Genomic DNA, 26302 nt, shown 5'->3' with positions numbered 1-26302 from the left:
CCCCATCCTCTATTGAAATTCAGACTCAGTTCTGAGGGCACTTTGGACCCATGCCCTCGGAGATGACGTGGGTGGGGCCGTGGGAGGCGGGATGACGAGTGGGGTGGTGAGGGGTGTTTACAGTCCACGCTCATTACTGCACGTGTGAGCTCAGGTTTGCTTTTCTGTGTCATTTTCTCTTAAAATAATTACTTAAAAATGTCTTTTTAAGAAGGAGTGACACACCACTTCCATGAGAGGGAGGAAAGCTAGGTAGAAGCTCACCAAGGAGCCAGAGGAAGACTGAGCCGAGCAGAAACCAGCTGGCCCCGGTCCACAGGGCCCGCCCCGCACGGCCGCTCCTCTCGGCGCCCGCACCGGCCCGTGCTGGCCCCGGAGGCAGCCCTGCACACGCGGGGGGCAGGCATGCGCAGGGTGTCCTCTGGCCACAGGGAATGAAGGAAAGTCGGGGACCTTGGCAAATATTGAAAATTGTAGAACGCACCCAGAAGCATCATGTTAGAGAAGAAAGCGGAAGGGCAATTAGAAATACTTTGAAATGAGTGAAAATAAAAACACAGCGTACCACAACTTACGGGCTGCAGCTGGAGCAGAGCTCCGAGGGAAGTTTATAGTTGTCACTGGGCCAGAAAGAACAGCTCAGATCGTTGACTCTTCAGTTTCATGAACTAGAAAGAGGAAAACAGACTGAAGCCCAGACAAACAGCAGGCAGGAGATGAATCAGGAAAGAGAAGAACAATAGAGAGACCAGTAAAACCAAAGATGGTTCTTCACAAATCTCAGGGAAGCGGACCTGATGGACCCGGAAGGAAGGCGCCCTCGGGTCCCTGACGTCACAGAGGGAGGAGCAGCTGAGGGCGGGCGGGAGCAGCTGAGGGCGGGCAGGAGCAGCTGAGGGCGGGCAGGAGCAGCTGAGGGCGGGCAGGAGCAGCTGAGGGCGGGCGGGAGCAGCTGAGGGAGGTCCAGCGGGAGGGTCACTCTCGCCGAGGACGCAGTCGCCCATCGCCAGGCTGTGGAGCCTGGGTTTGCCGGGCCCCGGCCGGCCCCTCTGTGAGGCCACCTTCGTGGTGACGCACTGGAAGGACTGCGTGTGTGAAGCACGCTGCCTGCGCGGGTGTCCTCTCGAAGGGTTGGCAGCCCTCAGAGCAGAGACTGCGAGTCCCTGGGGAAGGAGAAAAATTCCCCTGACAGAACCCAGCCGGGGTCCCCCGCTTGCCGGCCTGTCCTCAGATCTCAGCCTTGCCAGTCCCCTAACCGGGACCTGTCCCTCACAGTAAGTCTCTCTCAGCACATGTGTGCACATGCCTGTCGTACCAACGCCTGTGTGGGCAGATACGGGAGCAGTGAGGGAAGAGGCCGAATTCAGTTTGAAGAGTCCCCACAGAGAAAAGCTCAGGACCAGACGACCTCACTGGTGAGTCCTGCCAAGCACCTAACAGAGAACCAGCAGCTCCCTCACACGTTCCTCCAGAACAGGAGCCGTGGGAGCTTCCGGATTATTCTCCCGGCAGACCCGCCGGTCCACGGTGAGAAGACCTCCCCAGGAGGAGGACGCAGAGGAACGCCTTCGGAAGGTGACTCACCAGTCCCCCGAAGCAGCAGCGCAGCAAGGGGGAGGCACCACAGACGGGAGCGTCCCAGGAAGGCAAGGTGGTTTAACATATGAAAACCCACGAGTGCAGTGCACTAGGCCATTCACAGAATGAGGGAAAACACACATGATCATCTCAGTGGATGGGTATTTGACAAAACCTACACTCTTTCATGAAAAAACAAACATCCAACAAACTAGGCCTAGAAAAGCTTGCTCCTGTAAAGGGTGTCCGTGGAAAACTCACAGTGAACATCGTATTGAAGGGAGGACGGAGAGCTCTCCCTCAACATGCCAGCTGTTCAGCGTGGCACTGCTCCGGCCGGGCGCCAAGGAGAGAGGAAGCGCGGGTGCCCCGCAGGGGGCGAGGCGGGATCTTGTAGATAGGGATCCCAGAGGACCCGGGACAGCCAGGAAGGCTAATACACAGCGGCAGCAAGGTGGGAGGACTCCAGACCCAGGTGTTACACTGGTTGTATTTTTCTGCACTTGCAGTGTGCAGTCTGCAAATGAGATTGTGAAAACGATTCCATTTATAATGGCATCAAATTAGCTAGGTACACATTTAGCCAGAAAAGTGTATGATTTGTCCTCCCTAAATCAGAAAACGTGGTTGCACGGGGTTACGGAGCTCTAAGCGGGGACATCCATGTCTGGCTGGGAGAGTGGAAGGGTGTGGACGGCCGTCTTCCTGGACTGACCTGAAGACTCACCGCCGTCCGGTCAGACCCGTCCCTGGCTCGCAGCAGGAATGGGCAGGTTTGTCTGTAATTCATGCGGAAACGCAAGGAATCGGAGCAGCCAGACGACCTTCTGCCGAACTGCTGTCACCGAGCAAGCGCACTCTCCGTGGACAGACGTGTGGCGGCGGAGCAGCAGGATGTGTGCACGGACCTCCATCTCAGGGCGATGGTTTGGACTCAGTGGACTCGGGTGAGATGGTCCTTTCCTACAAGTGGCGCTGGGACAGCTAGACGCCGACACACAAACATCTAACGTTCCATCCGTGCTGTCCACCGCAGCCAGGTGGACCAGACGGGGTGTCAGAGCTGACCCCGGCCCTCCTGTCAGGTGCACGGCCCGTCTGCAGCCCGGACGAGGCGTGGCTTCGGAGCTGTGACACCGACGGCAAAGTGACGGGAGGACAGGCCCACCGCGCCGAACGCACACTCCCTCCATCCTTCGCGGCCAGCGTGTCTGAAGCCGGCGCCGCCAGGAAAGGCAGAGTGCTGGCAGTGACTGGGTTTAACAGTGACGCAGTGTGACCAGGAGGAGGAGGCTGTGAGAGGTTCCCTCTGGGCGGCGCCCCCCAGCGCTCAGTGAGCCCCAGGCTGCCGAGGCCCTGCCCTCACCCCGGACTGCACTACACATGCCGCCGGGGCGTGGCAGGAGGCGGGGGTGGGTGGAGGGAAGGTGCCCCAGTCCCCCCCCCCCCCCAGGTGCCTGCCCCTGTTGTCAGTTCTCACGTGGAAGTATCTGCTCGGTCAGCATCCCTCCTCTGGCTCTGCGGCAGCCCCGCCCAGGCGGGGGCAGGGCCCGGACACAGCCCTGGAGGGGAGGGGGCTGACCCGGCCCCGCCCGCCCGGGAGGCCCTGATGGCGGACACACTGAGAGGATGAGCAGTGTCTTCACATTCTCTTGGCATAAATTATAAAAATGCTCCGAGCGTGACGGCCGATGGAGAAGGGAATGCCTGGCCGGAGGGTGAGGGACCCTCCCGGGACCCTCCCGGGGCCTCGGACCAGGCTGGCAGCGAAGGGGTTAGCCTGCAGTATTTTATTGAACCACAAAACCCTATTTATAACCCGTGTCAGGAGCAATTAAACTGATTGATGATTAAGAAAGTTTAATAGTTGACTAATAAGATGCGGTCTTGACAGCCATTTCTCCTCATTTGGAAGCATGCTTGTGCGTTGATAACGGCGTGAAGGATGGGCCGCGGGACCTGCCGTGGGTGACGCGCTGCGACACGCGCTGTTCGGTGCTGCGCTGGGTGCTCCTTATGAAAAATTAAAATGCCAATTACGGCCTTTTGATTTATTATCGAAGCGGCTTGTTAATGTTGACTTACTGCAAGCAGGGTTAATTAGTACCTATCGATGTATCTGATTAAAGCACGCTGAGTGGGGTCGCACAGAGAAGGTCAGGCAGCGTGAGTTACCGCCTGGCCGCTCCCGACGCCGCAGGACTCGCCTCGCCCCCGCGTCCCTGAGGAGCCCACACCGCCTGGCCGTGCGTGCTCTGGGCGGCGCTGCCCGCAGCACCCTGCCCGCAGCACCCTGCCGGCCCCGCCCGCAGCACCCTGCCCGCAGCACCCTGCCCGCCCCTCCCGCAGCACCCTGCCCACAGCACCCTGCCCGCATCACCTTGCCCACCCCTCCCGCAGCACCCTGCCAGCTCCGCCCGCAGCGCCCTGCCCGCAGCACCCCTGCCGCCCTGCCCGCAGCACCCTGCCCGCCCTGCCCGCAGCACCCTGCCCGCCCTGCCACAGGGCGGGAAGCAGCGGCAGTTTCACCTTTAAGAGCCATTTCCTATCTCTGTGAAGAGCGAATGGATGGTTAAACCTTCTTTTGGAAACAAGCAGAGATGTTACAAAGCAGGGAACAGGAGTGGATAATAAACTTAAAAAGAAAAGCCCAGCTAGGTCATAATGAGGGAAATGCCAATGGAGCCAATAACGGGGTTCTGTTTTTGTCTGCCAGATTAGCAGAGGTAAACCGGTTTGGCTCAGTGGATAGAGCGTCGGTCTGTGGACTCAAGGGTCCCAGGTTCGATTCCGGTCAAGGGCATGTGCCTTGGTTGTGGGCACATCCCCGGTGGGGGGCGTGGAGGAGGCAGCTGGTCGATGTTTCTCATCGATGTTTCTAGCTCTCTCTCTCTCTTCCTCTCTGTGAAAAATCAATAAAATATATTTAAAAAGAAAGAAAGAAAGAGGACGACCCTCAGTGCCCGCAGGTGAGGAGGTTGGCGCCCCCCCCCCCCGGCCCCCCCAATCCGGGGCTCAGTCTCCTGGAAGGGTCCGCGCTGTCCGCGCTGCAGGGCGGCCGGCGCCTTCCCCGTGCTCCGGGGCGGCCGGCGCCTTCCCCGTGCTCCGGGGCGGCCGGCGCCTTCTCCCTGCTCCGGGGCCGGCGCCTTCTCCGTGCTCCGGGGCGGCCGGCGCCTTCCCCGTGCTCCGGGGCGGCCGGCGCCTTCTCCGTGCTCCGGGGCGGCCGGCGCCTTCCCCGTGCTCCGGGGCGGCGGCCTCAGAGGGCTCTGGTGGAGCCTCAGCCCTGGGGGCGCTGGTTCCCCGAGGCCGCACACGGTTCCCTAAACACACTTCCTGGCCTGACAGCGACCTTAATAGAAGCAGGAGGGCCTCTCGCCTGCCCCTCAGTGTTGGCTGGTCAGGCTGTCTGTGGCCGGCCGGCGGCTCAGGGGCTGAGCACCTGTGAACCAGGAGGTCTCAGTTTGATTCCCGGTCGGGACACACGCCCGGATTGTGGGCTCGATCCCCAGTGTGGGGCGGGCAGGAGGCAGCCGATCCATGATTCTCTCTCCTCTTTGGTGTTTCTGTCTCTCCCGCTCCCTTCCTCTCTGACATCAGTAACAAGAAAAAAAGTGTGTGTGCATGAATGTTATCCGCTGACTTCTACCCCCCACCCCCAGCTCAGTGCTGGAGTGCCCCCGCCTCAGAGCGTGGCTGTGTTCGGGTAGTTACAGGGGGACTAAGGCACCTGCAGTCGGTCACGAGGGTGGGCCCGGTCCAGCGTGACCGTTGTCCACGTAGGAGATCAGCACAGACACACGGCTGGTGTGGAATCCTGGGAAAGGCATGCTGCACGCCCTGTCCCACGCAGGCCCGGGCCTGGCCTGTGCTTTGCAGCCCACACAGTGGAGCACAGCCCGAGTCTGAGGCGTCACCCCTCTGCCCGCCCCTGCCCTGCTGTCCTCGGCCCCTCTGACACCTAACACTTATGCTTTCAGTTTTAGACTTGTTTTCCTCGCAAAGATGCCTTGCACAATTGCAAAGTAAAACAGAAGCCAATTAAATGAAAAAACAGGATGTGCCATTTTTTAGATCCTCTGAGTATCACGCTGGAGGGGAGCGTTTTTTATAAGGACCTGAAATCAGTGTGTCCAGACGTCGGCCGTCTCAGTGAGGCATTTGCTGTGCGTCTTTTGACTTTTAAATGGTGTTTCCTCATCAGGTTTCACACTGGAGGGACATTGTGGGGTCTCGTAGCTTCTCTCGCAGGCGCCTGCACGGCTGCCTTCTTGGATCTTTGCTTGTCAATCCGGGGATTTACCTGCCGTGGCCCTGAAACCTCTCACCTTGGAAACGGGTCTTAGAGGATTACCGCTGAGCGCGTGTGGAGTATCTGAGAATCGGGCTTGAAAGGGTTACGGAGAAGTCCGGACCTCCGTGAGGAACAAGAAATCCGTGCGGGCTTTCTCTCATTAGAATGTGCATTGCCGGAGAAGCATCCATTTGTAATGTATTAATTATGTTAATTAACTGGAGAGGATTCAGAATATTAATCGTCTGCATCTGATTAGGTATCAGAATGGAGGAGCACTAAGTGATGAGGGAAGAGACGTGACTCTCCTCCTTAGATCAGGAGGAATGGGCCTGGCCAGCTGCCAGCAGAGCAGCCGCTGCCGCTCCGCGTGTCCTTGTCCCGTGTCCGTGTCCGTGTCCGTGTCCGTGTCCGTGTCCCCGGCTAACTCGTGTCGTTCCCACGCCCTGCAGAGGAGGAGGACGTGGACATCGCCGACGTGTCCCGCGTGCCTGCGGACGTGCTGCGCAACGTGGAGGCCGACACGTACTGGTGCACGAGCCGGCTGCTGGACGGCATCCAGGTGAGCCGGCTGGGGCGTCCCCGCCCCCCAGCTCTGCCCCACGTGGGGTCCGCAGGGAGAGATGGGAGTATGCCCCACGTGGGGTCCGCAGGAGCAGGGAGCGGCGGAGTATGCCCCATCTGCGGTCCGCAGGGAGCGGCGGAGTGGCGCACAGGGAGGCCTCGGAGGAAGGCCGGACGGCGGGCCGGGGCGGGGCGGGGTGGATGCTGCAGAACGTCCCTCAGGCACAGCCTGTGCGCCAGCCGCTGCGGATGGTGCCCGCGGGGAGAGAGCGCTGGCGCAGGGAGCCGTGGGGAGGTGCCCGCTCCAAAAGCCGCTCCCTGGCGCTGGGGACCCTCCAAAGCCGCTGAGGCATGGGAGCCTGGGCCAGCCCAGACCTCACCTCCATCTCAGCTGGAAGAGGGGCCCAGGGGCTGCTCAGAGCTGGGAGGTGCCGCCAGCCGGCCCGGCCCGGATGGGGCCTGCTGGTGCAGCCAGCGTGGCGGGAGCCGCGTGCCTGGCGCCCGTGTGGGCGGAGAGGGCGAAGGAGCGGGCTGCCCCCCTCCCGTGCGCCGAGTCCCGCTCGGTGGGGAGAGCCTGGGAGCCAAGATCGCAGCCCCGGTCGATACATTGACCGCTCCTGGAAGCATCGCACAAGGTTATTAAACTGAATGTCAGGTCCTGCGGCTGCAGCAGAGGGTTCATTAAGAATGAGTCATTGAGCAGCAGCTCAGAACTGAAAATGGAAAAAGACTCAATTTACAGCAGCGTCGAGAAACGTAAAATCCATGCTGGTGCCCCAGCGAATAGTTCATTCCTCTTAATTACCACACAGCCTCCTCGACGGCCTCTGCCCCATGGCCTCTGCCCCCGCCTGGCCCGGCCGTCCGTCTGTCCGGCTCTGGCCTGGAGTTTCTGTGCCGCCGAGCGCCTGTCCTCTTGGCACGAGCCCCCTTCCCGGGTCAGTCCCTGAGGGCCTGACGGGTCGTGCTGTAGTAGAACAGTCCGTTTTCACACAAAAACCAGCCGGGGCGCCCTCCCTCCCCCCGCCCACCGGCGGTGCTGTTTGCACACCCGACAGCAGGGCGCGGTCTGGCGTGTTCTCCCTGCCGAGCGGCCTTTCACAGCCGGGGTCTGACAGGTCTCCCCGGGGTGCGCTGGGCCGGCTCATGCTTTAGCCAGTGCTCCCTGCTGAGCAGAGCCTTCCTCGTCTCAGGAAGGAGCTGGCCGTGAAGGCTCTTTCCCGCCCTAGAGCAGGCGGGAGAGGGGCCCACAGGTGGGTCTGCGCTGGAAGCTCATGCGCGACCACCTACGGACCGGGCGGGGGGGCTGCTGGGAGCCGGGCGGGGGGGCTGCTGGGAGCCGGGCGGGGGGGGGGCTGCTGGGAGCCGGGCGGGGGGGGGGGCTGCTGGGAGCCGGGCGGCGGGGCTGCTGGGAGCCGGGCAGGGGGGCTGCTGGGAGCCGGGCGGGGGGGGGCTGCTGGGAGCCGGGCGGCGGGGCTGCTGGGAGCCGGGCAGGGGGGCTGCTGGGAGCCGGGCGGCGGGGCTGCTGGGAGCCGGGCAGGGGTGTTGCTGGGAGCCGGGCGGAGGGGCTGCTGGGAGCCGGGCGGCGGGGCTGCTGGGAGCCGGGCGGCGGGGCTGCTGGGAGCCGGGCGGGGGGGCTGCTGGGAGCCGGGCGGGGGGGCTGCTGGGAGCCGGGCGGTGGGGCTGCTGGGAGCCGGGCGGTGGGGTGCGGCCCAGATTGAGTCGGCACAGGCAGCCACGCACCGGGCAGAGGGAGAGTGGCTTTCCCGGGCACTGGCCCGCAGGCTGTGGCTGGCGTGCCCCTCTGAGAAGCACCGGGGCCTGCCGGCCAATGGGAGGGTCGGTCTCACCCCGGGCCGCGGCGGGGAAGACACGTCCAGCAGCGGAAGCAGCCCCCAGGGTGGGCAGTGGGATCCTCTTCGGTCCCGCCACCACTGGCGCGTGGGGGTCCATCGCTGCAGGAGGCCAGCTGCCGCCTCGTTCTGAGCATGCCCGAGCGCGGGCTGAGCCGTGGCTGGGGCCGTGGCCGTGGTGTGGGCAGCAGGGGGGCGGGGTGCCGTGCCCTCGAGCCGAGCTGGGCCCAGGGTGGCGGCAGTGCTGGGTGTGGGACCCTGTTTGCCAGGCCGCGGTGGGGACCGGGGGCGGCCCCGTTCTCCCAGGCACACACGGCGGGAGCCGAGGAGGGCACAGCGCCCGGCCAGCCCCGTCTGACCTGAGGCCCCGGTGCTCCTGTCCCCGTCTGTGTCGCACCTGCGTTCACTGGGGGTGGCCACCCGCTCACTCTACCCTCGGATTGTTGGCTGACGTGGCACTGCCAGCACCGGGCCGGTCGCCATCCCACGTGGCTGTGCCGAGCGCCGTCTGCTTCCAGCGGCACTTCCTAAAGGGAGCACTTCCTGAAGGGAGCACTTCCTGAGGGAGCACTTCCTGAGGGAGCAGCACCTCAGTGCCCGAGTGTTGTCCCTGCCGGCATGTCTCCCGCTCGAGGGACAGACGCCGCATGCACTGCTCCTGGGACGGGTGCTGCCTCTGACATCAGAGGCGGCTGGACCTCCTCGGATCGCCCTCCCGGCACTGCCAGGGTGTGTGCAGCCTGGCACCCGGACACGCGTGCCCCCCGCGCCCCCTCTGGAGCGCTGTGTGCTGTGGGGTGACCGTCGCTGTTCTCCCTCAGGACAACTACACCTTCGCCCAGCCCGGGATCCAGCTGAAGGTGCGGATGCTGGAGGAGCTGGTGAGCCGCATCGATGGTGAGCCAGCCCAGCCCAGCCTCTGTGGGCGCGGAGGTGGCTGTGGCGCCTGGGACTGCCCTGCAGGGGAGGGGCTCCTCGCCCAGCACGGGCCCCACTGGCCTGGCAGCACTGGGCCTGGCAGCGTGCGTCCCCGAGGCCCCCCTGCGGGGGCAGCGTGCGTCCCCGAGGCCCCCCTGGGGGGCAGCGCCCCTCCGGAGGGACAGAACCAGAGGCGGGCCTGTGAGGGAGTCGGAGTCGGGAGTGGGCAGCCCTCACTCTGGAGCCCGGCTGCCTCCGCCTTGTGATGTTTGTGCTCCCGCGTCCTGGGCCTCGGCTCCCTCCCTGGGCTCGGGGCTGTCAGTCAGGGATGCTGGTTCTCATGGGTCCAGTCACGGGTCTGGAAATGGCCCCTCCCACGTCCCGGAGAAATCAGGGTGTGCTCAGGCCGCCCTGGGCTGTGCTTGCTGTGTAGGAGGGGGGTGGGAGCTGCCCAAGGCTGTCCCCTCACCCTGGAGTGACCTGCTCTGCTGCCGTCGTGCGGGACGGGTCTGATGAAGCGGAGTGGAGTCTCAGCGGCAATAGGCTGAGCACGGACCTGGGAGGGTCTTCTGAAGGAGAAGCTGCTCTGTCTTGAGCTGAGCAGCCTGGCCCTCCCGCTCAGATGGGGCAGGAAGCACCGGTGGGCGCAGGCCTGCGGTGCGGCTCGGAGCCTCAGGACCCCCTCGCAACGCCCAGTCCCACGGCTCCCTTGTCACCTGTTTGCCACGTGTGGACTTCCCGGGAGGGGACGCCTGGGGACTTGTCTCCGGGCGGCCCCCGGGCCCGGCGAGGAGGCAGGCCTGTGACTCGGAGGCCTCAGCCCCTCCCTCCGCTCAGTGGGCAGCGACCTGCTCCGCGGGGCAGCCGCTTCTCAGGTCACCGTGATGACGGGCCACTGCTCCTGGGACGGCCCCCAGGTTCCAGAGGGCCCCCCAGCCTCTCAGCTGGCAGCTGACAGCTCGCCGGCAGGGGCCTGGGCGGGCGCGGGGACTCGGGCCGTGGGGCCCTCTGCAGCCACCGAGGATGAGCGCTTGTCCCCGATGGGAGGCTGTGCGCCAGGGACGTGCGGCTGGTAACCCGGCCCTCCTCAGAACCCCAGCCGTCCTCCCGGCCCCAACCCTGGAGCCCAGGCGCCTGCCCAGGGCGGGGCCATGCCCCTTGGCCCCCAGCCTGGTCTGGAGCACTCCGGGGGCGGTGGAAGCCGTCCCTGCGCGCTGGCGAGCTCCCCTCCCCTCCCCTCTCCTCTCAGCCCCTCCACCTCCAGCCTGGTCTGCGAGGGGAGGGCCTGTGCCCGTGCACGGCTGTCCGTGTCCCGCCGGGTGAGGCGTGGCTTCCCCAGGCCCTGTGGTGTTTGAGGGGGTCAGAGGGGGCGCAGGCAGGGAGGGTGCAGGTGAGGAGGGCGCAGGCGAGCGGGCAGAGCTGAGGACTCCTGACGCGGCCTGTCTGTCCGCAGAGCAAGTGCACCGGCACCTGGAGCAGCACGAGGTGCGGTACCTGCAGTTCGCCTTCCGCTGGATGAACAACCTGCTGATGCGGGAGGTGCCCCTGCGCTGCACCGTCCGCCTGTGGGACACCTACCAGGTGAGCCCGCCGCGGCCGGGGCGGGGAGAGCCTGTGGGACACCTACCGGGTGAGCCCGCCGGCCTGTGGGACACCTACTGGGTGAGCCCGCCGCGGCCGGGGCGGGGAGAGCCTGTGGGACACCTACCGGGTGAGCCCGCCGGCCTGTGGGACACCTACCAGGTGAGCCCTCCGGCCTGTGGGACACCTACCGGGTGAGCCCGCCGCCGCCGGGGCGGGGAGCGCCTGTGGGACACCTACCGGGTGAGCCCGCCGCCGCCGGGGCGGGGAGCGCCTGTGGGACACCTACCGGGTGAGCCCGCCGCCGCCGGGGCGGGGAGCGCCTGTGGGACACCTACCGGGTGAGCCCGCCGCCGCCGGGGCGGGGTGAGCCTGTGGGACACCTACCAGGTGAGCCCGCCGCGGCCGGGGCGGGGAGCGCCTGTGGGATACCTACCGGGTGAGCCCGCCGGCCTGTGGGACACCTACCAGGTGAGCCCGCCGGCCTGTGGGACACCTACCGGGTGAGCCCGCCGGCCTGTGGGACACCTACCAGGTGAGCCCGCCAGCCTGTGGGACACCTACCGGGTGAGCCCGCCGCCGCCGGGGCGGGGAGAGCCTGTGGGACACCTACCAGGTGAGCCCGCCGCGGCCGGGGCGGGGAGAGCCTGTGGGACACCTACCGGGTGAGCCCGCCGCAGCTGGGGTGCGGGGAGAGCCGGCGTGTCCTCAGAGCCCGTGAAGCAGGAGGGGCTTCTGAGCCGGGTCTGCAGCTGTGTCCCTCCTGCCGGCGAGCGCCCAGGGTGGGGGGATCCCTCGTGATGCGCTGGTCTGAGCCATGTGTGCCAGGACACACACGCTCCCCCGGCTGCGCTCCCAGTTTATATTAGATTTTAAGACGTGCCGGCGGCCAGGGCAGCCTGAAGTTCCCTCCTCCGACCCCGATGCAGCTATTGCTCGGGAGGCTGTGTTTCTGGAACAAACCACCCTGTTCCCGAGGGTCCCATCGCTAACCTGGCCTTTGCGTTTCGGTGCGATGATTGCTGCAGCCGAGCCGGGCTGGGTGACTCACGGTCAGCAGCGCCGTCGGCGGCTGGAGTGCCTCCCTGGAGGCTGTGCCCTGAGAGCAGCGTCCTGCCTCGGTGATCGGCCGGGGCTGGGGCTGCCCGCAGAGCCAGAGCCGGAGCTGCTTGGTTGCACTGACCCGCAGCCTGCGTGGACGGTGTGGAGAGGGTGGGAGGCGGGCCTGCCCCAGGTGCTCCCTCCTCCGGGTCTCCGTGCTCCGGCTCCATGCTCTTCCTCCCTGACGCTTGCTTCCCTTCCCTGTCGGCCGTTCCCCGAGGTGCTTGGTCTCTAACCTCGTCCTGAGCAGCTGGCTGCTGGTGATGCATTTGTAAACGGTCGTGTTCTCAGTCCTCTCCCGTAGCCGCGGTTGGTGCAAGGAGCTGGCTTTGTACATTCTCACCCTGCACCTGTGCTGGCTGCTCATCCAGCGGAGCTCACTGCTCTGCTTGTTCACACAGTGTGATTCACAGCGGCCCAGTAGGGGGCACCTGAGTGTCCGTCAGCGACGGCTGAGTGAACACAGACACACACACACACACACACACACATTCACACACACACACACTCACACATACACACTCTCACATTCACACACACACTCTCACACACTCACACACACATACACACACACTCTCACATTCACACACACTCAAACACACACACGCACACATTCACACACATACACACTCACACACACACACACACTCTCACATTCACACACACTCACACACACACACACACACTCTCACACTCACACACTCACACACACGCACACACTCTCACATACTCACACACACTCACACACACACATACACTCTCACACATACACTCACACACACGCACACACACACACACATTCACACACACACACACTCTCTCACACACTCACACACACTCACACACATGCACACACACACTCACACACATGCGCACACACACATTCACACACACTCACACTCACACTCACACACGCACGCACACACACACACAGCGGCATTCAGATAAAGAAGGAAGCCCATGCATGTGGCCGGGCCTTGGGAGGGGGAGAGAGGGGGAGGCAGCCTGGTCTGTGGAGAGGGAGAGGGAACTGGCTGAACTGGCTGGGCATCAGGGAAGTCTGGCAGAGTCCAGAGCAGCTGTGCGATGGAAGCTTCTGGAAGATGGAAAGGCCCGTAGGGTAGCCTCCAGGCACAGGGGGGCTCTTCAGCACTTGAAAAATGTGACCGAGGAACTGGTTTTTAAATTACTTCCTTGTAACTCATTGAAACTTAAATGGCCCAGGCCCGGGCACCAGGCCAGGGTGGGAGGGAGTGCCTGCTGGGAGGGGTGCTGGGAGGGGCCACAGTGAGCCACAGGGGTTCCCCACCAGGAGCTGCTGATGGCTTCATTCTGCTCCTCCCCTCCTTCCCGTGGCGTCCAGAGGCCCCGCCCGGAGCGTGTCTCAGGCACACCCTGCGGCGGCTGCCAGTCACCGGACAGGAAGCTGGAGCTCGTCGCCCTCGGCCTCCATCTGGTCACTCACCGTCCGTCTGGGGCGCCCCCTCCTGAGGCAGGGCTCCGCCCACGAGGCTCCGGCACCCAGGCCCTGGCACCCACCACGTGAGGGAGGTGGCACTGGCCATCAGTCCATGGGCGTTTCCCCCAGTGATGCTCCGAGCTGCCCGCGTGTGCCCAGCGCCGGGTGCTGTCTGTCAGGAAAGGGTGTGCCTGGGCACTTTCCGGAAGCGTGGACGCCGGTCTGCTTGGGCTCCATAGCGCCGTTCTGCCGCTAGCTGGGCACTGCCCGCACGGCGGTGGGCAGGCCGCTCTGGAGCGCGCCTTGGGGTCTGCTGGGCGTCAGCAAGGCACCTCTGGTGCACGGCTGGCAGGAGGCTCCTGCGAGGGCAGGCAGAGTGAGGCCCACGCGCCTGGCCAGTCCTGCTGCCCTGCCCGGTGGTCTGGAGCCCGCACTGCGTGGCTGTGGGCCAGCACGTGGCCCGTCAGTGTCTCGCTCAGGGCCCACAGGCTCCCCAGGACGGCCGGTGGAGCCCTGTGGGGGTGGCCCCGTGGGGCGGGAGGGGGCTGGGTGTGTCCTCTGCACACCTGGTTACTCTGGTGCTGAGACAGCGCCCTCATTGTCTTTAAAAAAACGTATGTATTTTTGTTTATTTCAGAGAGCAGGGGGGAGAGAGAGATAGAAACACCAATGAGGAGAGAGAATCGTGGATCGGCTGCCCCCTGCACGCTCCCTACTGGAGATGGAGCCCGCACTGGGACACGTGCCCTGACCGGGAATCCAGCTGGGATCTCCTGGTTCATGGGTTGACACTCAGCCACGGAGCCACGCCAGCCTGGCAGTGCTCCAGTTGTCTTGACTTGTGTTCCTGGTTATAGGGCCCCCTTACCAGGCAGAGGTCAAAGAGCAGAGGGCAAAGGGCAAGGCAGGCATTCATGATGGCAACTTCCAGGCCTAAGGAGGGATAGTGTCACAGTAGGCACTGGAACCCCTTTCCCCTGCTGCCCCGCCCTCCTGCGCCCCTGCAGCACCAGTGAGCACAGGGCTGTTTCCCCGAAAATAAGACATCCTCCGAAAATAAGACCTACTTACAGGTTTCCTTCTGAGTGAAATATAAGGCATCCCCCGAAAATAAGGCCCCCCCTAGACTAAACACGAGAGATTTGGTCCATTGATTCTGAAAGAAATGGAGTCACAAGAAATTCACCAGGAAATTCAGGAATTGGATTGTTATGATGATGTTCCAGAAGATGACATGATTGTCATTGAATAAATGAGTAAATTCTTGATACTGTAGGATTCTCAGTTTGTCTGGTTTGTGTTGACAACTACCGTACTACCATACCGGATACAGATAATAAATTTCCTTTATTTTCATTTAACAATAAATGTGTACCATATTCTTCTTCATGGAAAAATAAGACATCCCCTGCAAATAAGACCTAGCGCATCTTTGGGAGCAAAAATTAATATAAGACACTGTCTTATTTTCGGGGAAACAGGGTAGAAGGCCCTGAGCAGGGAGGGGGTACGGGGGAGGGCTGCCTCGTGCGGAGCCTGGGCTTACAGACTCCTCGGAGGCAGGCCCCCTGACGGCCTCCCGGGATGTGCTGAGGTGGACGTTAGCCTCAGAGCTGCCGGCGTGTCCTCAGCGTCACGGTTGGCGCCCCGTTTCCCGTGACCTTCAGTGACCACCAGGAGCGCCTCGAGAGCGAGTGACGCGGCGCTGCGGGCGCTGCCTCCTCCCGGCGGCCTGGGTCCGGGCAGCAGAGAGGACAGCGCCGGGGCAGCCCGGCTCCTCTCCCGGGAGGGTTGAAGGTTCCGAATACCAGCCTCCCGGCGCCCTGGCAGCCTCTCGGCGCTTTCCTGAAGGGCACAGGAGCGGGCGGAGGGCGCGCCCGCCGGTGGAGCCGGGCGGAGGCAGGTGATGGCTTCTCGGAACGGTTTTCAGGTGAGAGTTTCGCCTGCGGTGGACGGGCCTGCCCAGTGCCCAGGACGTGTCTGCTTCCACGTGGAGCTCGCCTGCCGCCGCCTGGGCCTGCGAGTGAGCGGCAGGCAGGCCCCGGGGCCATCAGGAGCCCTTCGAAGGCCGTCTGTCCGCTGGCTCCCAGGGCCGCTCCGCACCGAGGCTCTCGCTGTGCGTGGCCGTGGCGGTAAGGCGCTGCGGTTCTTACTGCGTGAGCGTGAGCAGTCAGATGGGACACATGCAAACGCAGCCTCGTCAGCCCTGACCGCCGTTCAGTGGCTGAGGGCTCTGTGGTGGAGTGTCTTCGGGGGGACGTGTCTTCATGCACTTGCGTGGAGTGTCTTCGTGTACTTGCGTGCAGGAACGGGGAGCGGATGCTGTCCGCGGAGATGGATGGGACCGCGTCCTCTCATGAGCGAACAGTGTCCTCGGGGCTCTCGCAGAGCCAATGTGTGGGGTGAAAGGAGACGGGGGTGGGCGGGGAGGGGTGAGGCCAGGGCCTCATTGGGGAGAAAGACTGCAGCCTCGCCTCAGACCCTAATTAATTCTCCATCAGCCGGTTTTCGGGAGCGAACGGGAGAGACAATTAAAACGATGTGCGAGGCAGGGAGTTCGGATCTGGGGAGGTGAGGGCGAAGGGCTCAGTGCGCAGTTGCACTGTCCTGTGCCCGTGCCTGTGCCTGGGCCTGTGCCTGGGCCTATCGGAGCGCGTGCTCGCTCACAAACACCTCCCGGGCTGCTTCCAACTCAGAAAGGCTCAGGCGTTCTAACAACGTTAAGTGGCTAATTACCCTGTCCTCTGTTAAAATGCTCCTATTGCGAAGTCTAACCGGACAGTGGAAGTTGCACAAGCAGGCTTTTAAAGGAGCTCTTGGGGCTCAGCTCCCTGGCGTCAGGGCGGTGCACCCCCGTCCCCCGGACCCAGGCCGCGGGCACCGCTGGGCAGACGGGATGCGAGGAGAGCCTGAGCCAGCCCGCTGGTGCCCCTGGTCCAGGCGGAGGGCGCTGAGCGCGGGCTGCCCTGCGGTCCCAGTGCCCACGAGCGGGGGACAGCAGGCCGCTCCTGCCCGGGGCGTGCCAGCTGGGCGGTGCCGCCTGTCCGGCTCCACGTCGGGTCCCTGGGCCCCTGGCCAGCACGGCTCCCGACGGTCTCCCGTGGGGCACGTGGTTTTGAATCACACACCGAGACCACCGGCCATCCCGTTCCCGGGCGCCTCGGGGTGTTTGCTGAGGTTATTTTCGGGGTGTTTGTTGAGGTTATTTTGGGGGGGTGTTTGCTGAGGTTATTTTCGGGGTGTTTGTTGAGGTTATTTTGGGGGGGTGTTTGCTGAGGTTATTTTCGGGGGGCAGATTGAGGTTATTTTGGGGGGTGTTGTTATTTTTGGGGGGTGTTGAGGTTATTTTGGGGGTGTGTGGTGTTATTTTGGGGGGGTGTTTGCTGAGGTTATTTTCGGGGGGCAGATTGAGGTTATTTTGGGGGGGTGTGTTGTTATTTTTGGGGGGTGTTGAGGTTATTTTGGGGGGGTGTGGTGTTATTTTGGGGGGGTGTTTGCTGAGGTTATTTTCGGGGGGCAGATTGAGGTTATTTTGGGGGGGTGTTGAGGTTATTTTAGGGGGCAGATTGAGGTTATTTGGGGGGGTGTTGAGGTTATTGGGGTGAAATCTGAGCGCCATTCTTGGGGCTGTTGGCAGCAGATGCTTCACACTGGCTTCTCAGACAGCTCCTGGGCCGAGGGAGAGAGGTGACGCCACGTGGCGTGGGGGTGGGGGTCGGAAGGGGGACATGGTGAGCACCGTCTCTCCTCCTTCGGGTGCTGCGCCAGGGGTCAGTGAGGCCCAGGCAGCCTCTCCGGTGCGAAGGGCACGTGCTGGGCCGTGGGAGTGCCCGTGCCTGGCTGGGCGCAGCCACCTCCCCTCCGGGACCCGCTGCTGTGCTGGCCTCCTGCTGGGAGCGTCCGGGCCGCCGGGTGCTCAGTGTGTCATTGTCTGAAAGTCCGAGTTCCAGGTGGGCACGTGTGTGCTGGCCCAAGGCTCCCAGTGCACACAGGCAGGTGTGGACACAGGGCCCACGGGGCAGAGGCAGGCGGGGAGGCCCAGCCCCCTGGGGTTGGGGGAGGGGGAGGCCCAGCCCCCTGGGGTTGGGGGAGGGGGAGGCCCAGCTCCCCTGCGGTTGGGGGAGGGGAGGCCCAGCTCCCTGGGGTTGGGGGGAGGGGGAGGCCCAGCTCCCCTGGGGTTGGGGGGGGGGAGGCCCAGCCCAGCCAGTCGCCGCCCTCACCGCTCTGTCCCTCACCGCTCTGTGGCCGAGGCAGCCCTGTGGTTCTGTGAAGCAGCCGCCGAGCTGCGCTCCCAGCGGTGGGGTGAGCAGGGCAGCGCCGGCCCACGGGTGGCAGGCAGTGATGCTCTGCGTGCAGCAGAGGGGTGTCCGCTGGGTCTGCACCCGGCACGTCTGGACCCCATTAGCACCGCTGTGCCTTAGCCTCTGCCGCACTCCCTGCCACGGGGGCCGGGAAGCCGGCAGGGACTGTGGGAAGCCGGCCCCGCGCAGGCTGCACGGTGGGGGGGGGCCTGGCCCCCAATCTGATCACCCAGCTCGGAGCCCCCAGAACTGGGCAGAGGTCAGCGAGCCTGTCCTCGGCCGTCGGCGGGGAGTCTGGGCCGGCCCCGTGCTCCCGCGTGAAGGCCGGAGTCTCTGGGCCGGTCCCCGTGCTCCTGCGTGAAGGCCGGAGGCTCTGGGCCGGTCCCCGTGCTCCCGCGTGAAGGCCGGAGGCTCTGGGCCGGTCCCGTGCTCCCGCGTGAAGGGCGGAGTCTCTGGGCCGGTCCCCGTGCTCCCGCGTGAAGGCCAGAGGCTCCAGGCCGGAGGGAAGGCCTGGCTCTGGGCAGATTTGAATGTGGATCTGAAAGCCCTAATTTATTAAAGGCTTTCTTTTGGGGCTGGTCCATGCAAATAGATTTTCTCTCCCTCTCAATTCTCTCTTAAAATTTAATGCTGCCATAAAAGTGATGGATCAGAAATTATTCCAGGAGAAACGATGCTGAGGGCTCCCTCCCTGTGAGGCAGAGGCCGGGCTTGTGAGGAAGGAGCTGGCCGAGAAGGAGGGGCCGAGTGCTCTGGGGAACCGCGCCCCACGCCCCGTACCCTGTACCCCATGCCCTGTGCCCTGCGCCCCGTACCCTGTACCCCGCGCCCCGCGCCCCCTGTTCCATACCCTGTACCCCGTACCCCGCGCCCCGCGCCCCATACCTCATACCCCGCGCCCCATACCCCGTGCCCCGTACCCATACCCCGCGCCCCATACCTCATACCCCGTGCCCCATACCCCGCGCCCTATACCCCGTGCCCCATACCCCGTGCCCCGCGCCCCGTGCTGCTCTTCTGGGCGGCCCGCGCCTTCACGCACAGCCACGTCTGTCACGTCCTGCCTCCTCGAGCTCACCGAGCAGCCCGCACTAAGGACCCTCGATCGCCCTAAGCGGTGTGGCTCAGTGGGTAGAGCGTCAGCCTGCGGACTGAAAGGTCCCAGGTTCAGTTCCGGTCAGGGGCATGTACTTGGTTTCGGGCACATCCCCAGTGGGAGATGTGCAGGAGGCAGCTGATCGATGTTTCTCTCTCATCGATGTTTCTGACTCCCTATCCCTCTGCCTTCCTCTCTGTAAAAAATCAACACAGTGTATTTGTAATAATAATAAAAAAGGACCCGCAATCACAGCAAAGGAGGGGGGGGCCCGTGTGCCGGCAGCCTCGCCCGCCCCTCCCAGCACAGCGCCCAGCTCCTGCGTGTGGTTAGGATCCGTGTGAGGCGCCGGCCGCAGGCCGCCGGGGGAACATGGAAGCCGAGACCTCAGCACAGGCGCCTGCGCGGTGCGAGGCCGGGCGCCCGCCAGGCCGGCTGTGGGAACCACAGAATTAGACGCTGTCAGGTCTCAGAGCAGCGGGGCTGGGGCTGCTGCCGCTGACACCGCGCCCGCAGGTGGCCATGGCGGGGGAGGGGGTGGAGACGGGGGACGGCACTGGGTATTTCCGAGGAGACTGTGCGGTGCAGTGAGGGGTGCGCCGCCCCTGCCCCTGGAGCCCGGAGGGGGCGTCCCGTAGCCGCGCAGGCGGAGCAGCCGGCACCAGCAGCCCGGCGCATTGTTCCGGCAGAAATTACCGGAGAGTTAACGACGCCATTAAAGGTGAAGGACGGCTCCTTTATTACGTTTCTCTTCCAGAAAAAACGGAGGAAAGCCGTTTCCGTGCCTGACTTCCTGCCGTAAAGACTGCTGTCACACCTAAGTAATTTGCATTTAGTTAATCTGCAGCCGTTTCGAACTTTAATTTTTCGTGTTGTAAGCAGAACTGTCTCCGCTGCAGAGCCCGGAGCGCGGCTCCGAGGAGGACAGAGGAGGGTGCGGGGCGGGCGGGCCGGGCGGCGCCTCTGCGGGGTGTGGTCACCCCGAGCGGCCCCCAGAACCCGGGCCAGGAGGGCGGCCGCGTGTCTCAGCAGGGCCTGGACCCCGCAAAGGCGCCAAGGGGATGCCCAAGGTCATGGAGGTCAGGGCTGAGGATGGGGTGCGCTCAGGCCAGCATCTGAATTGCCGTGGGGGGGGGGCGGGTCTGGGCCACCCAGCACAGCGGCCCCTGCAGGAGCCGTCCCTGCCCGTCCCTGCCCCCGGAAGGACCTTGCACAGGGGTGTGTCGGTGTGATGCGGGCCTGTGAGATCTCTCGTCACAGTCTAAGCTGTTCTGAGTTCTCTGACTGCACACAGCGCTCCAGGGGACGGTGTGCTCAGAGTGGGCGCAGCCCCGGGGCGGGGCGCTGAGCGAGGGGCAGCCCGAGGGCCAGCTGAGCCGGAGCTGGGGAGGGCGAGACGTGAGGGCACTCCCTGGGCGTCAGTCCCTGCAGCGCGGGGAGAGGAGCCCTGGTGTGGGGCAGGCCCGCCCCGCTGCTGCGTCCGCCCTGGCTTCCGTGGGCGGCCGCCCCTGTGCCCGGCTCCCGCCCCGGGCCCGCCTGCTGCCCCCTGTGCAGCAGACGCAGGCCGGTGTGAGCTCCCTCCGCCTGCTCAGCGGGCCGCGGTGCTTATTTGATGCGATGTGCGGGGGGACCCTGGTGCCCGCTGTGGTCCCAGAGCCCGACGGCACGAATTCGGGGTGGGGGTGCCGGCCCACCCACCTAACTCTCACCTTTGTTTGTTGTTTGTTTGAAGGATTACAGACAGTAGTACACGTCTTCTTTCTTCCCCCCGACCTCTCCCAGCCTCCCCTCCCCCCGCATATGCCTTCACGCCCTCCCCCCGGGTCTTGTGTCGTTGGTCACGTCTGTCGCCTTCTCTCTTGCAGTCGGAGCCCGAGGGCTTCTCTCGGTTCCACCTGTACGTGTGCGCTGCGTTCCTCGTGAGGTGGAGGAAGGAGATCCTGGAGGAGAGGGACTTCCAGGTGAGCCGGCCTCTCGCGCCTCCCGTGGCGCCCTCGTGGGGCTGGGCCGGGGCCTGCTGCCGGAGCTCCCCGAGGCGCTGCCCGGCCCGGCAGCTGGGGTGGCTGTTTCTCGGGCTCCCGGGAAGCCTCAACCCGTTTCCTCAGCAGCGTGTGGGAGAGCCACGTTCACACCCTCCTCAGAGGCTCCGGCCCCTGGCCGCCTCTGCCGAGCCCCAGCCTGTGCCAGTGCCGTTTGGCCCTGCTTCCCGCCGTGCCTGGAGGGCAGGCCCTGGGGCAGGGACGCAGCACTGGAGTGGTGGGCAGGCCAGCCCGGCTCTGCGCCTCCCCCAGCCCCTGGCCTTCCCGGGACGGCAGGGCGGGAGCCGGGCCCGGGTCCCGGTGCGGAGCCGGCAGCCGGGTGTTGCAGAGGCCGGGCGGCGTGGCCCCACACCTGCGGGCTCAGCGTGCTTGCCGCCCGGGCCACGTGCCCTGCCCTCCCGGAGTGGCCTGGGCAGCTGTGTCACCTAATTAGTCTGAGGATTCCAGGGCAAACACGATAGGATTTCTCCGCTCGGTCTTGGGTTTGTTTTCTGAGATAAAGCACACAGAAAGGTGCATTGATCTTTTAATTCCTCATGCAAAGAGAAAACATTTGCTCTCCTCTCATTTAGTGTGTCTGCTTCTCCGCTGGGCCGGCGGGTGGCCGGGGTGCCAGCCGGACGCAGCGCCGGGCAGGATGGGGGCTCTGTTTCTCTGTCGGGCCTCTGTTGCTGGGGCCGGGGACAGTTGGCTGCGGGTCTCGGAGAACCGGGCGTGGCCAGGCACACCGGGTGCCGGGCCCGGGCTGTGCTGGGCCAGGCTGGGACCCAGGCCTCCGGCCTTCACTGACCTCGGGACTGAGTGTCAGCGTGGAGAGTGCGTGCCAGGCTGACCGGAGGCGGGCAGGAGCCGCGCTGCTTGGCCGTGCTGGCGCGGCTCCCGTGGACGGGGACAGGGACCCGACGCGCTGATGTCACCGCGTCAGTGCCGGGTGCAGACCCCATGCAGCTGGCAGGTCCGCCAGCTCGGAAAAGCGAGGCTTAAACTACGTGTCCTCACATCGCTGGCTGACGCTGACCGCTGACTGCTGCCTCAGCCCTCCCCTGCGCGCAGCCCAGGGCCTGTCCCGGAGAGCGGCCGGGGTGGCCCGGTGAGGCCTGAGCGATGGCGGCACCGTGCGGGGTGGACACGCAGGGTGCGAACGGGCCGGTCCGCCTGGCGGTCCCGGTTGGAGGCGGCTGCGGGGAGCCTGTGTTTACGGACGGCCCGCCTGTCCCTGCCTCCGCAGAGGTCGCCTCGCAGCCACGCGGCATTCCCGTCTCCCTCCGCCCGCTCCGCACAAATTGGATTCCGGAATGGAGTGCGCGGCCGAGCCGGAGCTCAGCCTGCCGGGAGGGACTGCGGTCACCTTGCGACGGGAGGTCAGGATGATATGGAGCGGAGTGGATTAGGAATAAGCCCCGGGCGTTTATTTACGACCTGCGCGGAATTGGATTGGCACCCGTGCGGGTCGCGTCGGAGGGCGGCGGCAGATTGATGCTGAGTCGTCCCCGGGGACTCGCCGGGACGCGTGCTCCGTGAGCTCAGCGCTGAGGCCGGGAGGAGTCTGAGCTGAAGGGACAGAGCGAGGGAGGCGGGTCCCAGAGCCCCCGCTAGAGCCGCGGCCGGGCAGGGGCTCCGACCGGCTCAGGGCCACGTGGCCGCACGCACAGCGGGGGGAGGGGGCTCCAGCCCCACACACAGCCTGGGGGGAGGGGGTGCCTAGCACACAGCCCTGGGAGCCAGGCCCCTGCTCCCGCGGAGGAGCCCAGCTCACCAGGGCGGAGGCACATGCTGACCCCCCCACCTCTGTGGGAAACGGGCTGGAGCCAGAGGTGCCCACGGCCACAGTGATGAGGGCCAGTGCCTGCGCCTGTGCGCCTGCCCCTGTGGGGGAGGGGGCACAGTCACCCGGGGCTACCTCCTACAGGGGGCTGATGCCTGGGGCTCACTGCACCCCTCGCTGCCCCGGTGCCTTTTCCTGGGTCCCCCCGAGAGCCTGGTGTGCAGCCCCTCCCGCGGCGTCCGCTGACCTGCGGTGCCCGCTGACCTGCGGTGCCCGCTGACCTGTGGTGCCCTCTGACCTGCGGTGCCCGCTGACCCACCGTCTCTCCCCAGGAGCTGCTGCTGCTCCTGCAGAACCTGCCCACGGCCCACTGGGGCGACGAGGAGGTCAGCCTGCTGCTGGCTGAGGCCTACCGCCTGAAGTTTGCCTTCGCCGACGCCCCCAACCACTACAAGAAGTGAGTGGCCCACAGGCCCCGCAGGACGAGCACCGCCCGCCGGCGCGGGCCGTGGCCCAGGAGCGCCGGCCGGACAGCAGCCCGGCGCCTGCCGGGAGGCGCAGGCACGGCCCGGCCTGGCAGGCGGCGGCCTGCTGCCGAGATACCAAAGAGAGCAGGGAGGGGCCGGCCGTGCGGGCCGGCGGTCGGGCCCTCCCGTCCTGGAGGACCTTTGCCAAATGACCCTCCGGGGACCCAGCGGCGGCCCTCGGAGAGCCTGTGTCGGGCGCAGGGACAGGGACGGGAGCCGTCACGCACCGGCTCTGAAACGCAAACATTCTGTTCTGTCGAGTGAAAGAATAAAGTACAGACACACGGTCAGTGAGGCGAGCCTCTTCGTGGCTGGGCACGCAGGGCTCCGCTGGACAGCGCCCGGACGGCGGGGTGTGGCCGGGGGCCCCGCCTCCCCTCGGGAGCCCCGCCCTGCTCCGTCCTAGCCCAGGGTGGCTCCGCCACCTGCTGCCCGCCGTCTGTCCGTCCAGGGGTCCCTTCGGGCAGGCATCGTGTCCCCGCCCTCTCCCCGCCCTGCCTCGGCCCAGGGGGTGCAGAGCAGCAGCACGGCACGCACCCCACTTTACCGAGGAGGAAACGGGCAGGAGGGGTCAGACAGCTCTCCAGCGTCCACGCTCGCCCTCGCTGTCCTCGCAGTGGGGCCTCCTTCCGTGCCCCCGTTTAGAGATGGAGGGAGGGGTTTGCAGTGACCCCTCAAGGTCACGTGACCGGCCTCGGCCTCGCTGAGAGACCCTGGGGCAGGTGGGCGGGCGTGGCTGCTGGGGCGCCTGCTCCCACCCTGGTGCACCACGAGCGCCCTCCTCGGGCTCCTACCCTCACCCGCTGCCGCTCAGGGTCCTGCGGGCACCGGGCTGCGGCGAACCCTCCCCTGAAGGATGGCCAGTGATTTTCCAAGTTAATGTGTTCGCTCTCCGCGTCCCGGAGCCCTAATGAGGTGTCCGCGGGGACGGCGGGCCGAGCCGAGGAGCAGGATGACTGCTGCGGTGTCATTACCTCTTGTAATAAGATTTACTTGTGCTGACAACGGAGCGCGTGGTCATTTACTGGTGACTGATGGAGACGTGCCGCTCGAGGGCAGCCGGGAAGGTCGGCCCTCCTGCACGCCCGGGGCTCCCGGCTCGGCGGGCAGACGGCTCCTCCCAGCTGGCCCCGGGCCCGGGCGGCCCAGCCCAGTGCAGGCGCTGCACCCGGCTCCTGGGTCAGAGCGTCCTTGCTCCTGCCGCGCTGCTGCACGGCCGTGTCCGCCCTGAGCGAAGGCCGGGAGCGCGGGCCGGTGCCTGGCATGCCGGTACGCCCGGTCAGCCGGCGGGGGAGGGGGGAGGGGGAGGGGCCTTTCTAGAAGCCGCAGGCTGGACACCGTGTCTTGGGGGCCATCCACCCGGGGAGGGTCAGGGACCTGGGGCAGAGGATGGAGCCGTGCGGGATGCGTAGGGCTGGCCGGGGAGAAGAGGGCATCTGGGAAGGGCCGCTGGTGCCTCCCCCTGCCTGCCCCCGGCTGGAGAGGGGAGGCCTTTCCCATCAGTGTCTCCTCTGCACGCCACGTGCCCACTCAGCCGGCACGGGTGGACAGGCGGTGGGGTTCCACATGCGGGAGGCTGGCTGCTCCTCGTGGCACCGGCCTGTCCCCCGTCCCCCCCCCCCCCCCCCCCCGGCGCCCGCCCCTCCCCCCCCGGGGGCACCCGCCCCTCCCCCCCTGGGCACCTGTTCCCCCCCCACCCCCCCAGCGCCCGCCCCACGGGCCCCGAGCGGCTCTGGGTTTGGGGGGGTTTGCCTCCCCCTCCTCCTGCACGCGGTGGCCCCTGGGAAGTGGTACCAGGTGCGCCTCCTCCTGGGAACCCGGTAGACGCCTCCGCCCCGGGGCCTGAGGGGAAGCGGGTGCCCGACGGCCATGGGGGCTGAGGGGGGATGGGTGTGGGGCCAGGGAGCACCTGCCGCCCGTGTGCGCGCAGTGGGCGGGACTCAGGAGCCGTGGACTCTGCCCTGGCGCCTCCCCATCCGCGTCCCCCCTCCTCTGCCAGGGCCTGGCCCCTGCACCCCGAGAACCTTCTCCCTGGGATCGGGAGGCAAGAACGGAGCCACGCCCAGAACCAGACTCGGGTCCCAGTCTCCACCCCGAGCCGCCTTCCCTGGAGCCTCGGTCAGACGGTCAGGCCGCCGTCCCCGGAGCCTCGGCCAGACGGTCAGGTGCGGTCCCCGGAGCCTCGGCCAGACGGCCGGGCTGCGCCAGCTGACAGCACGTCGATCGCCCTGGACGGGGCCGGGGCCGGGGCCGGTCACCGGACTGTGTTCGTGCTGCGCTCTCTCCTGCCCCTTCACCTTCGTGCCAGCTTCTCTCTTCCTTCTAAGCGTCTCCCACGTGCTCAGTGTGGAGTGTGAAGGTCGACAAACACGCACCTGCTCTGCGTGCTCAGGGGCTCTTGGCTGAGAATGGGCGAGGTCTGCCGTTTCCTGCCCCCCTTCCTGCTCCCATGGCTCCCACTATCCCGCCTGACTCCCTTCCAGGCGGAGTCTGAAAGGTGACTCATCTGTCACACCGACAGCCGTGGTTCCCTGTCAGCACGGCGGCCACGGACGGCAGGGTTCACGCGGACTGACATTCCCGGCTGGAACCCACACTCAGAGTCATGGATGGATGGGTGGAGAGATGGAGGGAGGGATGGATAAGTGGATGATGGATGGATGGATGGAGGGAGGGAGGGATGGAGACAGGGATGGATGGCGGCATGGAAGGAGGGATGGATAAGTGGATGGATGGAGGGAGGGATAAATGGATGATGGAGAGAAGGAGGGATGGATAAGGGATGGAGGGATGGATAAGAGGGATGGATGGATGGAGGGAGGGAGGGATAAATGGATGATGGATAGAAGGAGGGATGGATAAGGGATAGAGGGATGGATAAGAGGGATGGATGGATGGATGGAGGGAGGGATAAATGGATGATGGAGGGATGGATAAGAGGGATGGATGGAGGGAGGGATAAATGGATGATGGATAGAAGGAGGGATGGATAAGGGATGGAGGGATGGATAAGAGGGATGGATGGATGGATGGAGGGAGGGATAAATGGATGATGGATAGAAGGAGGGATGGATAAGGGATAGAGGGATGGATAAGAGGGATGGATGGATGGAGGGAGGGATAAATGGATGATGGAGGGATGGATAAGAGGGATGGATGGAGGGAGGGATAAATGGATGATGGATAGAAGGAGGGATGGATAAGGGATGGAGGGATGGATAAGAGGGAT

General features: G+C 65.2%; 1 protein-coding gene across 2 annotated transcripts in view; it reads left to right on the top strand.

Annotated features, from left to right (window-relative positions):
- The window catches only part of TBC1D22A (TBC1 domain family member 22A), a 67028-nt gene extending 43665 nt beyond the window's left edge, over positions 1-23363 (top strand). Inside the window, exons 9-13 of one of the 2 annotated variants that reach the window (XM_084907525.1) lie at positions 6322-6431; positions 9108-9183; positions 10658-10785; positions 20608-20703; positions 22879-23363. In XM_084907525.1, the coding sequence (XP_084763651.1) occupies positions 6322-6431; positions 9108-9183; positions 10658-10785; positions 20608-20703; positions 22879-23007 (539 nt within the window). In that variant the 3' untranslated portion in view covers positions 23008-23363. The remainder of the gene's footprint in view (positions 1-6321; positions 6432-9107; positions 9184-10657; positions 10786-20607; positions 20704-22878) is intronic. The other variant, XM_084907526.1, reaches the window with a different exon arrangement.
- Positions 23364-26302: the final 2939 nt, after the last annotated feature.

The sequence above is a fragment of the Pipistrellus hanaki genome, assembly GCF_964339955.1.
Source record: "Pipistrellus hanaki genome assembly, contig: SUPER_3_unloc_1, whole genome shotgun sequence".
In the NCBI taxonomy this organism is placed as follows: domain Eukaryota; kingdom Metazoa; phylum Chordata; class Mammalia; order Chiroptera; family Vespertilionidae; genus Pipistrellus; species Pipistrellus hanaki.
This window is presented reverse-complemented; position numbering and strand designations above follow the sequence as displayed.